Here is a 15,333-nt window from a genome sequence, read left to right as displayed (position 1 = left end):
GACGATGTGCATGCTCAGGTCATGGTAGGGCCAAGGGAAGGAGAACCCCAAACGGTGGTCTTAAGCTCTGTAAGGCCTATGGGCATAGAGGTTACAAGGTACAGTGGGAGGAGTTAACAGGCTAGTCACCTGAAGACATAGCCTGTGAGTCATGGCTCTGTACCTCTTCCTTTTCTTTTTTTAAAATGAGGTCTCACTCTGTCACCAGGGCTGTAGTGTAGTAGCACGATCACAGCTCACTGCAGCCTCGACCTCCCGGGCTTAAGCAATCCTCCCACCTCAGCCTCCAGAGTAGCTGGGACTACAGGCATGCACCATGACGCCCAACTAATATGTATTTTTTATTTTTTGTAGAGATAGGTGTCTCCCTATATTTCCCAGGCTGGTCTCAAACTCCTCGGCTCAGGCAATCCTTCTGCCTCAGCCTTCCAAAATTGCTGGATTATAGGTGTGAGCCACCACCGCCCCTGGTCCTGGCTCTATACTTCTTACTCACAGCAATATTTATGATACAGAATGTAATTATTAATAAAATATAGCAAACACTAATAGTTATACAGTACTTACTACGTGCCCTGGGCCACGGACTTTGTACTAAGCCATTATTATGTCCCAGGCATTTCTTTAGTTTTTTTTTTAATGTGTATTATGTTATTGAATCTTCACAACAAACCCGTGAGCTAAGTGCTCCAATAATATCTCTATTTTACAGAGGAGGAAACTGAGACCCAGAGATACGAGTAACTTGCCCAAGGTCAGCAACTAAGAAGTGGTGAGCCAAGATGCAAATCCAAGAAGTTTGGCTCTAGAGTCAGAGCTACCAAGTTAGAATCTTCCTCATTAAAGAAAAGAAATTGTCTAGGCTGCGGCCTGGCACACAGCAGACACAAAATTATTTACCAGGGTTTTTGCAGTATGAGTGGTTAGCCTGAATTTAACTTCCCATCAGCCGGGAAAGCACTTGATCATTCTGTATGTCATTTGGTCCCCACAAGAACTCGTCCAAAGCAGGTAATGCCTATGGTACAAATGGGGAAACTGAGGCTACACTAGGTCAAGTAGCTTCTGTTGGACTACAGATTGGGCCAGAAGCCTACCTAAACACCCACAGCCCTCCTGCTGACCTGTTCCCTCCCTCGGCTCTCCCCTTAGAATCCACTCCCCATGAACTGTGAAATTATTCAACTAATAATACCCAAGCACCTACTTGGTGCCAAGCCCTACACTGGGTACTAAGGTCTGAAAAGAGAAAAAAAGTTGAACTCTCCTGCAGCACTTGGCCAGAGCTGCTGCCAGGCCCATCCTTCTCAGGAGACAGAGGCTCATATGGACTGGCCTTCGTAGCACTCCCTGGAGCTTGCTTTGGAGGCAAGATAAAGGGGCATAAGCCCCGAAGCAATGGAGCTGGCAGCTAATACAGCCTGAGGGAAGGAAGGTTGCAGCCCCAAGGACCCTGAGATGGAAGCACTTCCGGGAGGGCTAGAGCTTCCGGACAACCTCCTCCCACCCAATTCTAGCATGGGACACGCCAGCTAGTGATCATAGGAGCTAATCCAGCCAGCCTCCTGCCTGCCCCAACCACCCACGCCTTCTAAATAATGCAGCTTGGTTGTCAAGAGGGCATATTCAAATGTCTCTTCTTCCCCAATGCCACCCAGCACCCTGCTCTCCACCCCCAGTACTAGAAGGTGCTAATCAGGCAGGCCTGGTGCTGATGTCAGAACCACACTGCCACCCCCACCGCCCAACTCCCTCCTGCACACCCTCCCCACCCCAATGCAGCTCTGTTTTAGAGCATAAATACCCACTCCTCCATGTCCTCCCTCCTATCCATCTGTCCACCTTGGTGATGGAGAGTGAGGGGAAGTGCACAGAGCAGACAGGCAAGGACCTGGGGACTGCCTGTCCAGAAGTGACTAATCACTGGTGGGTGTGATGAGCACTCAGGAGGGGAAGGAGACCCGAACCTCAGCTCTTGCCTCCTGGCCAGGCATCTGGAGAGAGGCATGGCCCAGTCATTAAAGATGTCAGGAGGCAGAGTCAGACCACCTGGGTCCTGATCCCAGCTCCATCACTCCCTGGATATGTGACCTTGGGCAAGTTTATCTAACCTCTACTTACCTCAGTTGCTTCACAAGTAAAATAGAGACAGTACCTACCTTACAGAATTGCCATGAATGCTAAAGAAGTTAAAATGTGTCAATAATTTAGAAGAGTTCACTATTATTATTGGTGACACCAATAATAATAGTGAACTCTTCTAAATTATTGACACTGCCTTGAAAACTGTTGCAGTGTCGCGAATGCCACTAAAGAAGGCCAGAGGAAGGAAGCCCTGTGGGTGGGCATGGCCAAAGGGAGCTTTTCTGGGTAAGGTGGACTCTGAAATGACTGCAAAGTCCAGACCGAATGCCAGGAGGTGGCAGGTTTGAGGACTGCACAACCCCAGGTCAGTGAAAAACAGCAAAATGACAGGACTGCAGAAGGTACTACCAAGCAACAATCATGACAATAATTTTATTTATATTGTTGGATTTAATATTCAACAACCCCATGAGGTGGGTACATATCTCCATTTCAGAGCTGACAAAATGAAGGCTCAGAGAAGTTAAGTAATTTGCCCAAAGTCTCCCAGCACTGTGAACATGAGAGCTTGTGTACAGCTCAGGATGTATTTTACTTCTGCTCCACTTTGACCCCTTTTCCACATTCTCCTCTTTGTTTTTCCCATTTAGAAGGCCCTTCTGGTGTGGGCACTGCTCAGGACAGATGTTTGGGGACAAGCTCTTCCCACAAGCTCAACTGCCTCTGCCACAGCCTGACTTGACCTCAGCCTGGAGCAGAAAGGCTGGCTGCAGGTGCCTATCTCACACCTCAGACAGGCCAGCCTTTGGCCAGCCCAGATAAAGGACAGGAAATCCTAGGCCACCTCCCTTGGAGCTCACTCTCTCACAGGAACAGAGTTGCAGCCAGGGCAGGAGTTCCTCTGCGGTGGGGAAGCTGCCGAGTCAGCCCCGGCTGCCATGGCTGCTGGGTGTGGTTTGGGGAAAACAGGGAGCGCTGAGGGTCAGGAGACCTGGGCTCCAAATCCTCCCTCACTGGAGACCGTTCCTCCCTTCCCTGGGCCTCAGGTGGAGACCACCACAGATCACTCTGGGGAAATCATACCATCTACTTTACAGGGCTGCTCTAAGAACACAATGGGATCATGGAAGTGAAAGTGCCTTGAAAACACTGAAGAAATGGGAGGACTCACAGTCGTCATCATCAACTGCTAGGGGAAGGAATGGCTAAGTTGGTATTTCTCCCTGTCTGATTCACTCTTCTAGGCCTCACTGTGGGCATGGCTCATACTCATTTCCGGCTTCAGTACTCCCTAAAATATCCCCTTCCCTCCACCCCTCACCAACTCCAAAGATAAAACCGAGTGGCAGGAAAGCAGGGTACGCTAGAAGCCCCCCACATATTACATAGTATTCAACTAATCAAGGGGAACACCTACTAACACCAGGCTTGTCCTCCACTACAGGGGCACCAATTGGAAGGCCCTACCTTCCAAGGGCTCTCCAATCATGAGAGCTGGCTGGACCTGAACAATAAACAAATCAGCATTGTCTAAGGTATTTGCACTCAAGATTCTGGGGGTTAGGAGTCTACCCGCTGGGGTAACTAGAAAAGGATTATGGAGAAGTCATCTGAACAAGTTCAGACTATAAATAAACCAAGGGGAGTGAGGGGTTTCCAGTGCCCCATTTCCTGTCCCCACATGTTAAGGGGGCCATAAACAGTAGCAGGCAGGGAGGACAGAGGACAGTGATGAGGCTGGGAAGGGGGCTGCTCCAGGTCTGAGGAGGAGCACAGATGCTTGAAGGCTGTTTGGCCTAGAGAAGACACAGGTGCACTTGGGTTCTGTCCTCAGACTCCTGAAGGTCAGAGAGAGCAGACAGGGTCCAGGTGGTCCCAGGGGGCACAGTCGGGACCCAGGGTTAGAAGCCTCAGGGAGGCACAGTTAAGTTCAACATGAGAAAAAACTTTCAGACATTCCAAAGACGAAAGCAACTTGCTTGAAACATATCACATTCCCACGTATTGAACATGAGTGAGCAGGAACTGCACGAGTACCTGTCGGGAAGCCCCAAGTTTCAGAAGGAAAGTTGGACCTAGTACCCTCTAAAGGTCCTTCTCCCCTGAGATCTGCCTGCATACCTACCTCTAGAGGGGTTGTGGGAGAGAGCATAAAGGTGACTGGAGCTGGCTAGGCCCTTGGCTGCTTCCCAAAGGGACCTAGTATCCCAGGAGCACCGTGGGCTGGTATGACCGAGGGGGAGCAGTTCACTCATTAACTTGTGCTGAATGGGTCAGAGAGTGGCTGGCCACTTGGGACAGACACAGGCTTGGGGAGGGGCCAGAGAGCAAACTGCAGAAAAGCCCATGCACAAGGAGAACCCAAGCTGTGGCAATTCAGGGCTTGGCCAGCTCAAACTGACCCAGCCGGCTGAGAACATTCAGTGTCTGGGCCCGGATGAATTTGAAGCCAGCTCACCATTGCCCAGTAGACAAGAAAAGGGCCTTGGGTGGGGAGGCATACTTGCATAGCTGAAAGGAAGGCTGACAGACCACTGAGTCTGCCTGCCACCTGCCCTACCCACTTTATAGTCGTGGAAATTGAGGCCCAGAGAAAGCAAAAATCACTCACTGAGAGAAAGCTATAAAGGGGGCAGAACTAGAAGCCGTTTCCTAACTCTGTAGCAGGCCCACAGGGTGGTTCCTTCTCTTCCTACTGAAACTGCAGAAAACTGCATGTGGTCTGGAGCTTTCTAAATTGGGTCTGGGTCTGGGTCTGGGTCCTGGCCCAACCCTTCCCAAGTGCCACTGTTTGTCTAGATACAGGCTCCCAGAGGAAGGCATCCTCCTCCACTTACAGAGCCCCTCAGCCTCTCAGCAGCAACCATGTGGTTGGCTGTCCCCATTCCCCCTGCAGCCTGGTGTGGAGGGACCCACAGCTGTACTGAAAACAGACACACATTCACACAGCGTAACTCCATCCCCAGCATCGGCAGACCCTTTGGGTGGGCATTTCTTGCTCTTTTAGACTCTCAAATTGAGATGAGGGGATCAACTACTCCTAGAGACATCCCTACCCCTTTTTAACTCTGATGCTGGACCCCACTGCCCATCCAAATCCCCATCAATTCACTCCCCTCCCCTTCTCAATACCGTCCAAGCCGAACCCATGTCCTTCAAATGGTGTGAATAATTGCTTCTGTTTGCCCAAGTAAAGGACGAAGGGGCAGACTTTTAACTGGCCCCAGAAGGTCCCGTGACAGAATGTTTGTCAATGTTCCCTTGGGGGAAGGTGAGGGTTCAGGACACGGTCTCTTTAAGGCCTGGGGTGGACAGGGAGTTAGTTAATGACCATCCTCTAAAGATGACTTTCCAAGGTGGTTATTATGTGGCTCAATGATTAACCAAGCAGTGGCAGGACCCCAGGCTTGTTGGAAGGAGGCTGCTCTTTTCCCAAGGACAGCCCAAGAGCAGGAACCTGCAGTCAGGGAGAACAGTCCTGGGGTCTTTCTCTCTCTCTCTCCGACAGGCTGCGGTGAGGTGGGTGGGGGCAGAGGCTTGCACTGAGGGAATCTCTCCCTCAGCCCCGCATGGGGGTAGAGGGCTGGCCCGGATATGGAGGAAGTCAGCACACCCTAACTGGGGCGGAAGGGAAAAGAGAGACAGTGAGGGTTTTTATCATGAATGAGAGAGGAAGCTCCAAGCTGGGCCTTGGTGATTAGATGACAAGCTGGGAAAGACGTTCATCCTGAATACATCCTGTTTTGCTCTGAACTGGCCTCGGGGGTCAGGCGCAGGGAAGAGGCCTAGGTGGAGAGCAGCCTCCCAGAATTCTCCTAGACCTGCGGACCCCAAACTCCTGGGTGCCCTGGACTGGGGAAGCAAGTGTGAGAGCGAGAATGTCATTTACTGCTAGAGAAACAAAGGCAGGAAGTCTCTGCAAGAAGCCTCCATGGGTCAGCCTCCAGATCTGGAGCCCTAGAGGCAGCTAACATCTGGACTGGGACCTTTCCTGGGCCTCTCTTCCAAGGTTCAGCTCAAATGTCACTGCCTCTATCGGTCACCTTCCCCTCAGTCAAAAGCAATCACTCCCTGGAATGGATTCCCAGGGCAGAATGGACGCCCAGGGCAAATAAGTCCTTCTCAACAATTGGAAATATGAACACTTACCGGTTATTTGATAATACTAAGAAATTATTTTAGGTGTGATAATGGCTGTTTTTGTGAATCCTTATCTTTTAGAAATACATATTGAAATATGTATACATGAACTGATAAGGTATCTGGGATTTGTTTCAAAATGACAAGGGCATGATGTAGATAGGAGTGCGGACAGGGCAGGATTGGCCGTGGGCTAATGGCTGTTGAAACTGGGTGATGGGTACATGGGGTCTTAGTACACTAATTGTCTCTATTTTTATATATGTTTGAAATTAGTCCTAATAGTTTTTTAAAAGCCATCACCAAGGTATTATTATTTAATACATAAATAATTAGTGGCATGTATTATTTATGCCACTAACCCCCAAACTAGATGGTAGATTCCCTGGAGCTGGGGGTTTTAACTCTGTGTCCTCCACAAGACCTAGCACCAAGCCGAAACCTAATGACTAATAATTTATACAGCACGTGGTAGTTTACAAAGTACTTAGCCATGGATCCCCTAGTTTAATCCAGTGAAGTGGAAAAAATGAGGAGAAACCCAGAGTCGGAGAATTTGAGGGGGGCAGCAGAGCCTGGAGTTAAAGCTCCCCATGTCCAACTCCCAGTCCCCTGTTCTTTGCTCCATGCCACCCTGGACTCCTAGGGAACTTAACATTCAGTTCTAAAATTCCTGTGTGTGGTCGATGTAAACAGGAACAGCAACTGTTTAGCATGCAAGTTACCAACCTGCAGGACTGGGGAAAAAGAAACTCCACCCACAAACACAGCACTTCAGACTTGTGACAAGGGCCCAGGCTGTGGCCTCCAGTCCACTGATTCCTATCTACCAGGACCCTTCCCGAATGCATGCCCATGCACAAGTGTGCACACACAAAACCAAGACCCCTTAATAAACACTTGACACCAGCAACTGTGTGCCCAGCCCGGCGCTCAACTACCCTGTTGTGGGGTGGGGAACAACGTAAAACTCACCTAGATCTCCGAGAGCTCATACTTCCCACCCTAAAGCCCTTGCATCTTTGAAATCTGCTGTCCCTATTTTATCTGCTGAACAGCTTTCCTAAGGCTCATGACCATGACGCCTGATCCTACCCAAACTGGGAGCCTAAGGGAAAAGGTCCTTCTCTTCTTTTCATGGTAGAGGCAACTCTTTCTTCTAGCCAGAAAAGAGGTGAGGGCACAGCCTGCATGTGATAAACCTGCCATCTGTTGAACCTGAACTTCCCATGGCTCAAATAAGGAACTCCAGGAGTCTCCTAGCAGCAAAGCAGCTGCAGCTGTGACAGCTTCCCAATTGGAGACTCCATCCCCTTCTCCCTTTGGGACCTTCTTGCCTTTGTGTCCCTGTTGCTATCCTCTAAACCTGGACACAGGGGTCCTCTGCTCCCTCTCCAATCTGTAGTCCCAATAATGGAATTTTAAAACTTCAGGAAGACAGAGAGGGACAACATTCGAGCCTTCTTGGTGTTCTTTGCTTCTCTGCTGGAACTCAGGAGGTATTGTGTTTGAATAAGGAAGGCTCTGCCATCCTCCCCACATGACTCACTGCAAACCCTGTCTCAAGCAAGCACAGAGGGCACTCAGCCCCTTTGGTTTGCACACCTTCAGTTCAGCCCTTCTTCTTGCTCTAAACACCTCCAGATATCATCTCTAGGCAGCCTCTCCTGTCCAGGTGGGGGAGGGGAGCTGTAGATGCACAGAGAGGTTTAGCATACTTCAAAAGCAGGAGAGGCAGTGTCCAGTGTGGTGTTTCCTAGCACTAAATATAGAGGTCTAGGGAGCAGAAATCCAAAATCCAAAGTCTAGCACATTAACAAAAAGTCACGTCCCTAAAATGAAAACCAGCCCAGAATGGTCCAGCTAGATGGCAGCTGTACCTTTAGAGTGAAAGAGTTTCACTACCGACCCCTATACCCTTATAGCGAAACACCACCCTTCTCATCACACTCTTCCCGCTGTGAAAGCCACCCAGAACTCACCTGCAGCCTTCTTCTCCATGCCTTTGGGCTGCCCACCTTCCCATCCCATCCACAGACAAGATTTGTCCCCCTTTCATTCCAGGAGGATGAAAATGAGAGGAAAACTCAGAGGGCAATAACACAGGTGTGCGGGAGGGGAGGGAGGAAGGGAGGCGGCAAACCCCGGAGTGGGGAGGGAGCAGGTCGCACGGGAGGAGTCAGGGTTTGAAAATAGCCCTGGGTGTGATTCATTAACTCCTCCTCTCCGCTTAGGCTCTGACTGGGAGAGAAGCCAGGGCCCTGGGACTTGGGGGTAAGCATAGGCTCCAAGCCAGCCCAATCTCTGAGGACCCCAACCTCTGTGGCCCCAGGCTCTGGAAGAAAACTCCCACCTCTCCCTACCTTGGTCTGGCTGCTGTCGCCCACCCCTCCACGCACACTCTAGTTTTCCAGCTGGCTTAGCTGCATATTCACCACAAAGCTCTTCGTGTGCATAGCTGCTGCCACCCCGAGCGTCTCAGAGACAACTTTTTACCTGCCAATTAGGAGCCTGACCCCAGGTACCAAGTAACTAAATGTCAGGGTGAAAGAGACCGGGCCCTTTAGATACTGAAATCAAGCTGCCACCCGAGGTGTGGCTTAAAACATTATGGCCCACACAGTAGTATGACTCGCCTAAGGTCACATGGACTGGCTGAACCCCAGTTTTCTGAGTCGTAATTCAGCGAGCAACTTTCACAAGTGTCAGGAGGAACGTGAACCCCACACTACCTAATTTGGAAATCCCAAAAATCCCACTGAAAAGCCTTTCCTCTAATCCAAACCCATTTTGGACTTTATGGGAAAATGAGACCTATGAAGATGAGACGTGTCCAAACGTTTTCGCTTGGTCCCCGCAGCTACCTTAATACCAAGAAGTTCTGGGCGTTTCTCAGAAGGGAAAGCAATGAGGCAGTGGCCGACGGGAAAACCCATACAGCCGGACGGGGGCTTCCTGGAAATGCCCCGGAAAGCAGAGAAAGGAGAGGGCAGGCGAACCGGCGCGACCCGGCCACAGGGCCTGAAGTCCTGCCGCCCCCGCCCAGCTGCAACCCTCCTCCAAAGCCCCAGAGCGACTGCTGCGAGACCCACGGGTCCGGCGGTAACAGGCGGACAGCTGCCTTCCACCGCCCCACTCGCGAGGCTTCCCTGGAAGTCGCTCGGCTGGCGCGCTCGGGGGTCCCCCAATTTCGGCGACTCTGATCCCCCAATCCCAGGGGCGGAGGTGGCTCAGCTCGCTTCCTCCCTGTCTCCTGCGTACGCCACCCGGCGGAACCGCTAGGAGAGGGGCCGAGCCGGAGCGCGCCAGAAAGGCAAGGCGGGGAGAGGAAGCCCAGGCGCCCCAGTTTGTCCGGATCTCCCTCTGCCGTCGCCCCTACTCCTACCTGGAGGTCGCGTTCACCCCTTTGGGTTCGGGAGCTGACACAGAGCAAACCGGCAGGAGGCGAGTCCAGGAGGGAATGCTCCGTCCGGGGCACACGCGAGGCCTGGGGTCGGGCAGGGGTAACAGTGCCAGCCAGAAGAGCAGCTGCCGCGGCTGCTTAAGCCTTGTCAACCCGAGTCCACTCAGCGCAGGTGGGGAGGGAGCGTGGGCGAGCAGGGCTGTAGGGACGCCCCGCCCACCTCCCCTCGGCCAATGGGGACGCAGTCTGGCCCACCGGACTCGCCAGAAAGTCGCCCAAATCTGGGTGGGCGGGTCACTGCCTACCGGTCCTCCAATGCCCTCGCCGCTGCCTTTCCCTGGGGTCACACCGCTGCCAGGGAGGAGGTGCAAGCCCAACGACTGAGGCCCAAGGAGCGACTTGGCCAGGCACACAGGCTAATATTTATGGACTTATGAATGAGTCTGGCACTGTTTGGGGGATTTAAACACATATGCCATGTGCCTGGGAGAGCTCAGTGACTTGCTCGATAGTTTATGGGATGTCCAGAAGACATAACTTCGGTGACATCTCCAATTGGTAGGGGAAACCCCGATGATTAGGAATTTGAGCAGGAAGCTGCCGTTCCTACCTTGCTCAGGCCCCAGTGGCTCTGCAACTTCTCCTACCCCAAGTCCAAACTCTACCTCTGCAGAGAAATGCATGGAAAACTTGGGGCATGAACATTAATCGTGGCAGGGGAGGGCTTCCAGGAGTTCTGATAGTAAGCACCACCAGAAAGCCCATTGAAATTCAGTAAGAAACAAGAGCCTTTGGCTTTGATTTCTCTCTGGCCTTTCATCGCAAGGGTCCAACACAAGTTCACAACCTTGATTTCATTGTTGAATTGAGGATTCCTATTAGTCAGGACTGAGAGTATCCAGGACCTCATGCAGTTCAACTGCTATCCCTCACATTTACAAAGACAGAAACTGAACAGAGATGACTCACTTAAAGCTACCCAGCCTGGAACTCCTGAGGTCAAGAAAATCTCCTGCCTAAACTTCCTGAGTAGCTAGGATAACAGGTGTGTGCCACCATGTTCAGTTAATTTTTAAATTTTTTTTGTAGAGCTGAAGTCTTGCTATGTTGCCCAGGCTGGTCTCACACTCCTGGTCTCAAATGATTTACCCAGAAAATCCATGGCAGGGTCAATACCTGTACACTGGTTATTTTCTCCATACCATTCCTAGAAGGCAGGAACTGCGTCCATCTAACTTGCTTGTTAGAGTATCCAATACAGATGAGAGCAAAAATATCTGTCTCTGAGGGCAGCAACTTTATCAAGGTCACCCAGGCAAAGACAGAGCCAGGCCTAACCCAGCCCCAAGTGCCCCTCTGCTGTCTCGCCTTCAGTTCACTAGGCCAAAATGAAATTCTCCCACATTCCTTCCCTGCTGGCCCTGATGAGAGTCAGAGGAGCAATGATAAAGTGACACTACCACCACTGTGAGTATCCCATGTATCCCTCTTTCCTCTTGATGGCAGGACTGCCGCTTGTATCCTTTAGCAATTTGTTCAAGGTGAACCAAGTCCCTGTGGATCTGTGGATGAGGCCTGTACACCAGAAGTTAGTCCCAGAAACGAAATCCTTCTGGTGGGTGGGAAGGGATATGACCTCCTTCCTGAGGCTAGGCTTTAACAATTATAAGCATCCTTAAGGCTCTGAGTTGAAGCCAAAGGCATCTTGCCTGTGCACAGTGCTAAAAAGCACAAAAAGTGGGGTCCTGCAATGATTTTATCATTTTCCTAAGGGCAAGAAACCCTGTCAAAGTCAATTCCATCCACTCCAAGGCACCAAGCACAGTGCTTACAGTACTTTCCTCACTATTGTTTGCTAATGAATGAACAAATGTTGAAAGATATTCAGAGCACAACCAAAAATAAATGACAATCATATGACTAATGAGCAAAGTCAACTTATCTTTAAGTAGATACATTTAACTGAATCAGATATCATGGGTTCTGAGACACCAGCTGTTTTTTTTTTAAGCCATCAAACCAGGAAACAAAAAAGGAGGGGGGTATAGTACAAAAACTACCAAAAATCGGGGCACTGCTATAAATACTTAGAAGGAGAATTTTGCAGTGCCTGGCGTAGAGTAGATGCTCAATAAAAATGCTTGTCGAATGACAGTGAACACAACTGTCAGGGAAAGCTACAATCATAATATTTGCCACACACATTGTGACATTTTGAAATGGCCCAAGTGATATCAGGGCTATTTCTTTTGGTCTTTTTTGATCTCCCTCTTTTATTCTGGCCAGGAGTGCTCAGCCTGTTTAGCAGAGCAAAGATAGCTCATCCCCTTCAATATCCCTGCCAACCCCTGCTCCCTGTCCCTGACTCTTGCAAGGATTAATCGTGCCCGGAATGGATGAGAAAAATAGTACCTTTTCACAGGCCCATTTCTAGGTTGCACCCTGAGTGACTATGGAGGTAACTGGAAGCTTTAGGTTCTTGACTTCCCCTTTTCCTCAAGCCCTCACTCTTGCTTGTGTGTCCTACAGTACCATTATTGCTGCTACCTTGGATGCCAGCTCAGTCATCAAGCAGGGGAATGTAGAGTGCTTGAAGCAGGTCAAGGGCTGGCAAAAAAAAGTCTGTGTGTGTGTGTGTTTGTGCGTGTGTGTGTGTGTGTGTGTGTTTCTATGCCTGAGGCATGGGGCTTTCCTCATTCTACCACCACCACCACAGACTACGTAAGTCCCACAAGAGGGAGTATAATGGACTCTGGAGCCAGATGGCCTGGGTACAAATGGCCTCTGCTACATACTAGCTGTGTGACTCTGCCTCAGTTTCCTCATCTGGAAAGTGTAGATGATCATCACAACATTGACCTTAAATCGCTGCAGAGCAGATCCACTAGGCTAAATAAACACTTAGAATGATGGCTGGCACGTAGTAAGTGCTTACAAGCGTCAGATATGGTGAGAAGCACTGAGCAATAGTAGAATGAACCCTGGATTAAGAAGTAGTAGAGCTAAATGCTGGTCCCAGTTCTACCACTTTCTTGTTATGCCACCCAAGACGAGTCATTGTGCTACTCCAGCCATCAGTTTTTTCACCTATAAAAAACAAGACTAGAGTATAATACCCACAGGGTAGAGTGGAGACAGTAAATGTGAAAGTATACCGTAAAGACTGTGGCAGGTGGCAGGATGGCACTGAAGGTGCTATAGAGCTAACCTTTGGGGGACCTATCAGCCCTTTTATCCTAGGCTGTGGCAAAGAGCAGTTCCATATACCATTCCCCTGAGCCTCACTCTGAGATGCTTGGGTCCCAATAAGGGCCTACCTAAGGACTCCCAGCAGTCCCCACCCCCTCCCTGCCTGGGAATGGGAGTTGCTCGAGCTGTTGCCGGCAGACCCATGCCCCCACTCTGGAATGGCTAGGTTAATATCCAGAAGGAACCACATAGACTCTTCTACTACTCTTTTCCATAGGAGCTAAAGAAACGGCAGCCAATCACTTCAGGGAATTCAGCTGGGAAGTTTTTAGAACAGGGGTAGGAGCAGTGAGGGGAAAATGAATTACACTCAGACCAGCCCCACCCAGCACATCAGCACGGGTGGCCTCACACACAGGCTCTCACACTTGTACACGCATTCCTGCATGCCTCACCGAAGCCTGCTCCCTGGTGGCTTGGGGCCCCCGGCCAGCCTCATGAAAGGGGGCTATTGATCAAGTCGCACAACATAGGATACTCATGGTTCATTAAAACAAACAAACAAATAAAACAAAACAAAAAAACCTTCCTGAGGAGCTGTAGCCATAGGAGGGAGATTTGCACTAAGAAGACAGCCCAAGCAGGGGCAGATGTGGACAGAGGGCATACAGTGGTGGGGAGGGGTTTGAAAAGGTGAGGGCCACACAGACACCTCACTGTCTATACATTGCTGAGTGTGGATGGGGGACAGAAAGCTACATCCTGGAAGGAGCACCCCTTCTCAGCCCACAGCCTAGGGGACTCTCACGGTTGCCTCCACCCTCACCCCGGAGCACCCTGGAAGGAGGAGCTCTGTGCTGAGCTCAGAGCCCTGGGCTGGCAGTGAGGGACTCTGGAGCACAGGCCAAGCCAGGCCCAGTACAGGTGAGATTCAAGGGTCACTTAACCTCTCTGCCCTCGCCCTCCCTAAGCTCAGACACAGAGGTGTGGGGCAGCTCATGACTGCCTCCAGGCACTTAGACTGGGCAGGTGGAGCTGGATAACCCAGGCCTGGCTCTCTCCCAGACACGCGGGGGCCTGTCATCTCCCCTCAGCCATCACCAGGCAATGTGCCAGTCTGATGGAAGGCTGGGCGCCAGCATCCACTCGGTAGAGCCCCTGGGCCATGACAGTGCCACAGGTCCCATTTCACACCCAGGATGGGCCTCCGGACTGACCTTACTGGCCTGTCTCCAAGGGGCCAGAGGTTTTCTGCTGCAGGCAGATGGAGCACCCCCCATACACCTCGGGGAAGTCTGCCTGCCCAGCCCTAACAAATAGGTGGGGTCACCCTGGACAGAGCACTTGGTGACCATGGTGGCACAGACACTCAGAGCAGGATGTCCACCCCAGTGCCCCACCGCATTCTTGCCCTCCAGAGGAAGACCACAACGTGCAGAGGGGAGATGAGCAAAGGCAAGACCGCCTCTGACACAGCCCCGCACCCCACACACAGCAGGCGAGGACAGAAGCACTGCTCTCCGCCCAGCTTAGTCTCAGTCCTCAGCCCTGGAGCTTGCTCCTCCCTGGCTAGGCCCACTTTCCTCATCTGGAAAAAAACAGGGTGGGCCCTGATTCTAGGATCCTTTCCTTCCAGAATGCTCTGCTTCTGTGAGCTCCTCTGTGTGTTCCCATGGAGGTGGGGTATCTGCAAGTCCAGCATGCACAGGGCTTCTGCAGAGCACAGGGGTGGGGGTGGCACGATGGTCCTCTGAGGATGGGGGGTACCTGGGGCCAGGGAAGGAAAGTGAGAAAAAGGAAGGGTGGGGAGCCTGAGGGGAAAGGCAGGGAAAGGGAGGGCTGAGGCTAAGCCATCCCACTCCTGGAGCCCTGGTCTCTGCTCCCAGCATTGCTCCCAGCTCACTCTGGGGCTATGGGTACCCAGAGTCCTTGAACAGCCCTCAGGATCCTGCCTCCTTGCCTGGGATCCTTTCAAGTGTCCCTCCAGGGTTGCAGCTCCCAAGGAAAATACCTGGGAAGGGGAGGAGGATCCGGGGAAGCAGAAAGAGAGACTCTTCCTTCCCACTCACAGGCTCCATCGTCAGCCCCCGCCACAGCCTGACCCCACACTGCCACCAGACCTGGCGCCCTAGAAGCTGGAGGGCTGCTTGTGGAGAGGTGTGTGGCTTTTATACACCCTGCCCCCAGCCTGGCCTGGCCCAGCCCTGTGAAGAGGGGTCTCTAGGGCTTGACAACGTCAATTCAGGCTGGCTTAGCCTGCCCCTGGCAAACCACACCCCCGTCTCCTGACAGTGAAGGGCAGCCCTCAGAGGCCCGAGGATGACATCGGAGAGGGCATGGGATGTGTTTGGATGGTTGAGGGCCACTCAGCAAAGGGCTCTGGGCTCAGCTTGGCCTTGGAGCCCATCCACCCTCTCAAAAGGCCTTTCCTCAAGCACGACTGCCCCCCCTTCCCCTCCATACACACACACACTTACTAAGCAGGAGTTCTGATTTGCCCTCACCCAGGGATGGAA

The 15,333-nt window shown here is 51.6% G+C and overlaps 1 protein-coding gene across 6 annotated transcripts in view; it reads right to left on the bottom strand.

Annotated features, from left to right (window-relative positions):
- The window catches only part of STARD8 (StAR related lipid transfer domain containing 8), a 40,869-nt gene that overhangs the window by 23,977 nt on the left and 1,559 nt on the right, over positions 1-15,333 (bottom strand). For 2 of the 6 annotated variants that reach the window (XM_030934705.1, XM_010356435.2), the window contains exon 1: positions 9,611-9,796. The exons of 3 other annotated variants lie outside the window; for them this stretch is intronic. Coding sequence is in view for 1 of the 3 variants with exons in the window: in XM_030934704.1 (XP_030790564.1) it covers positions 8,208-8,256 (49 nt within the window). In the remaining 2 variants the exon portion in view is untranslated. Of the gene's footprint in view, positions 1-8,207; positions 8,314-9,610; positions 9,797-15,333 lie in introns of those variants that run through there. One more of the 6 variants, XM_030934704.1, reaches the window with a different exon arrangement.

Source organism: Rhinopithecus roxellana, chromosome 7, assembly GCF_007565055.1.
Source record: "Rhinopithecus roxellana isolate Shanxi Qingling chromosome 7, ASM756505v1, whole genome shotgun sequence".
Lineage (NCBI taxonomy): Eukaryota > Metazoa > Chordata > Mammalia > Primates > Cercopithecidae > Rhinopithecus > Rhinopithecus roxellana.
Note: the sequence above shows the minus strand (reverse complement) of the source record. Positions and strands in the feature narration are given on the sequence as shown.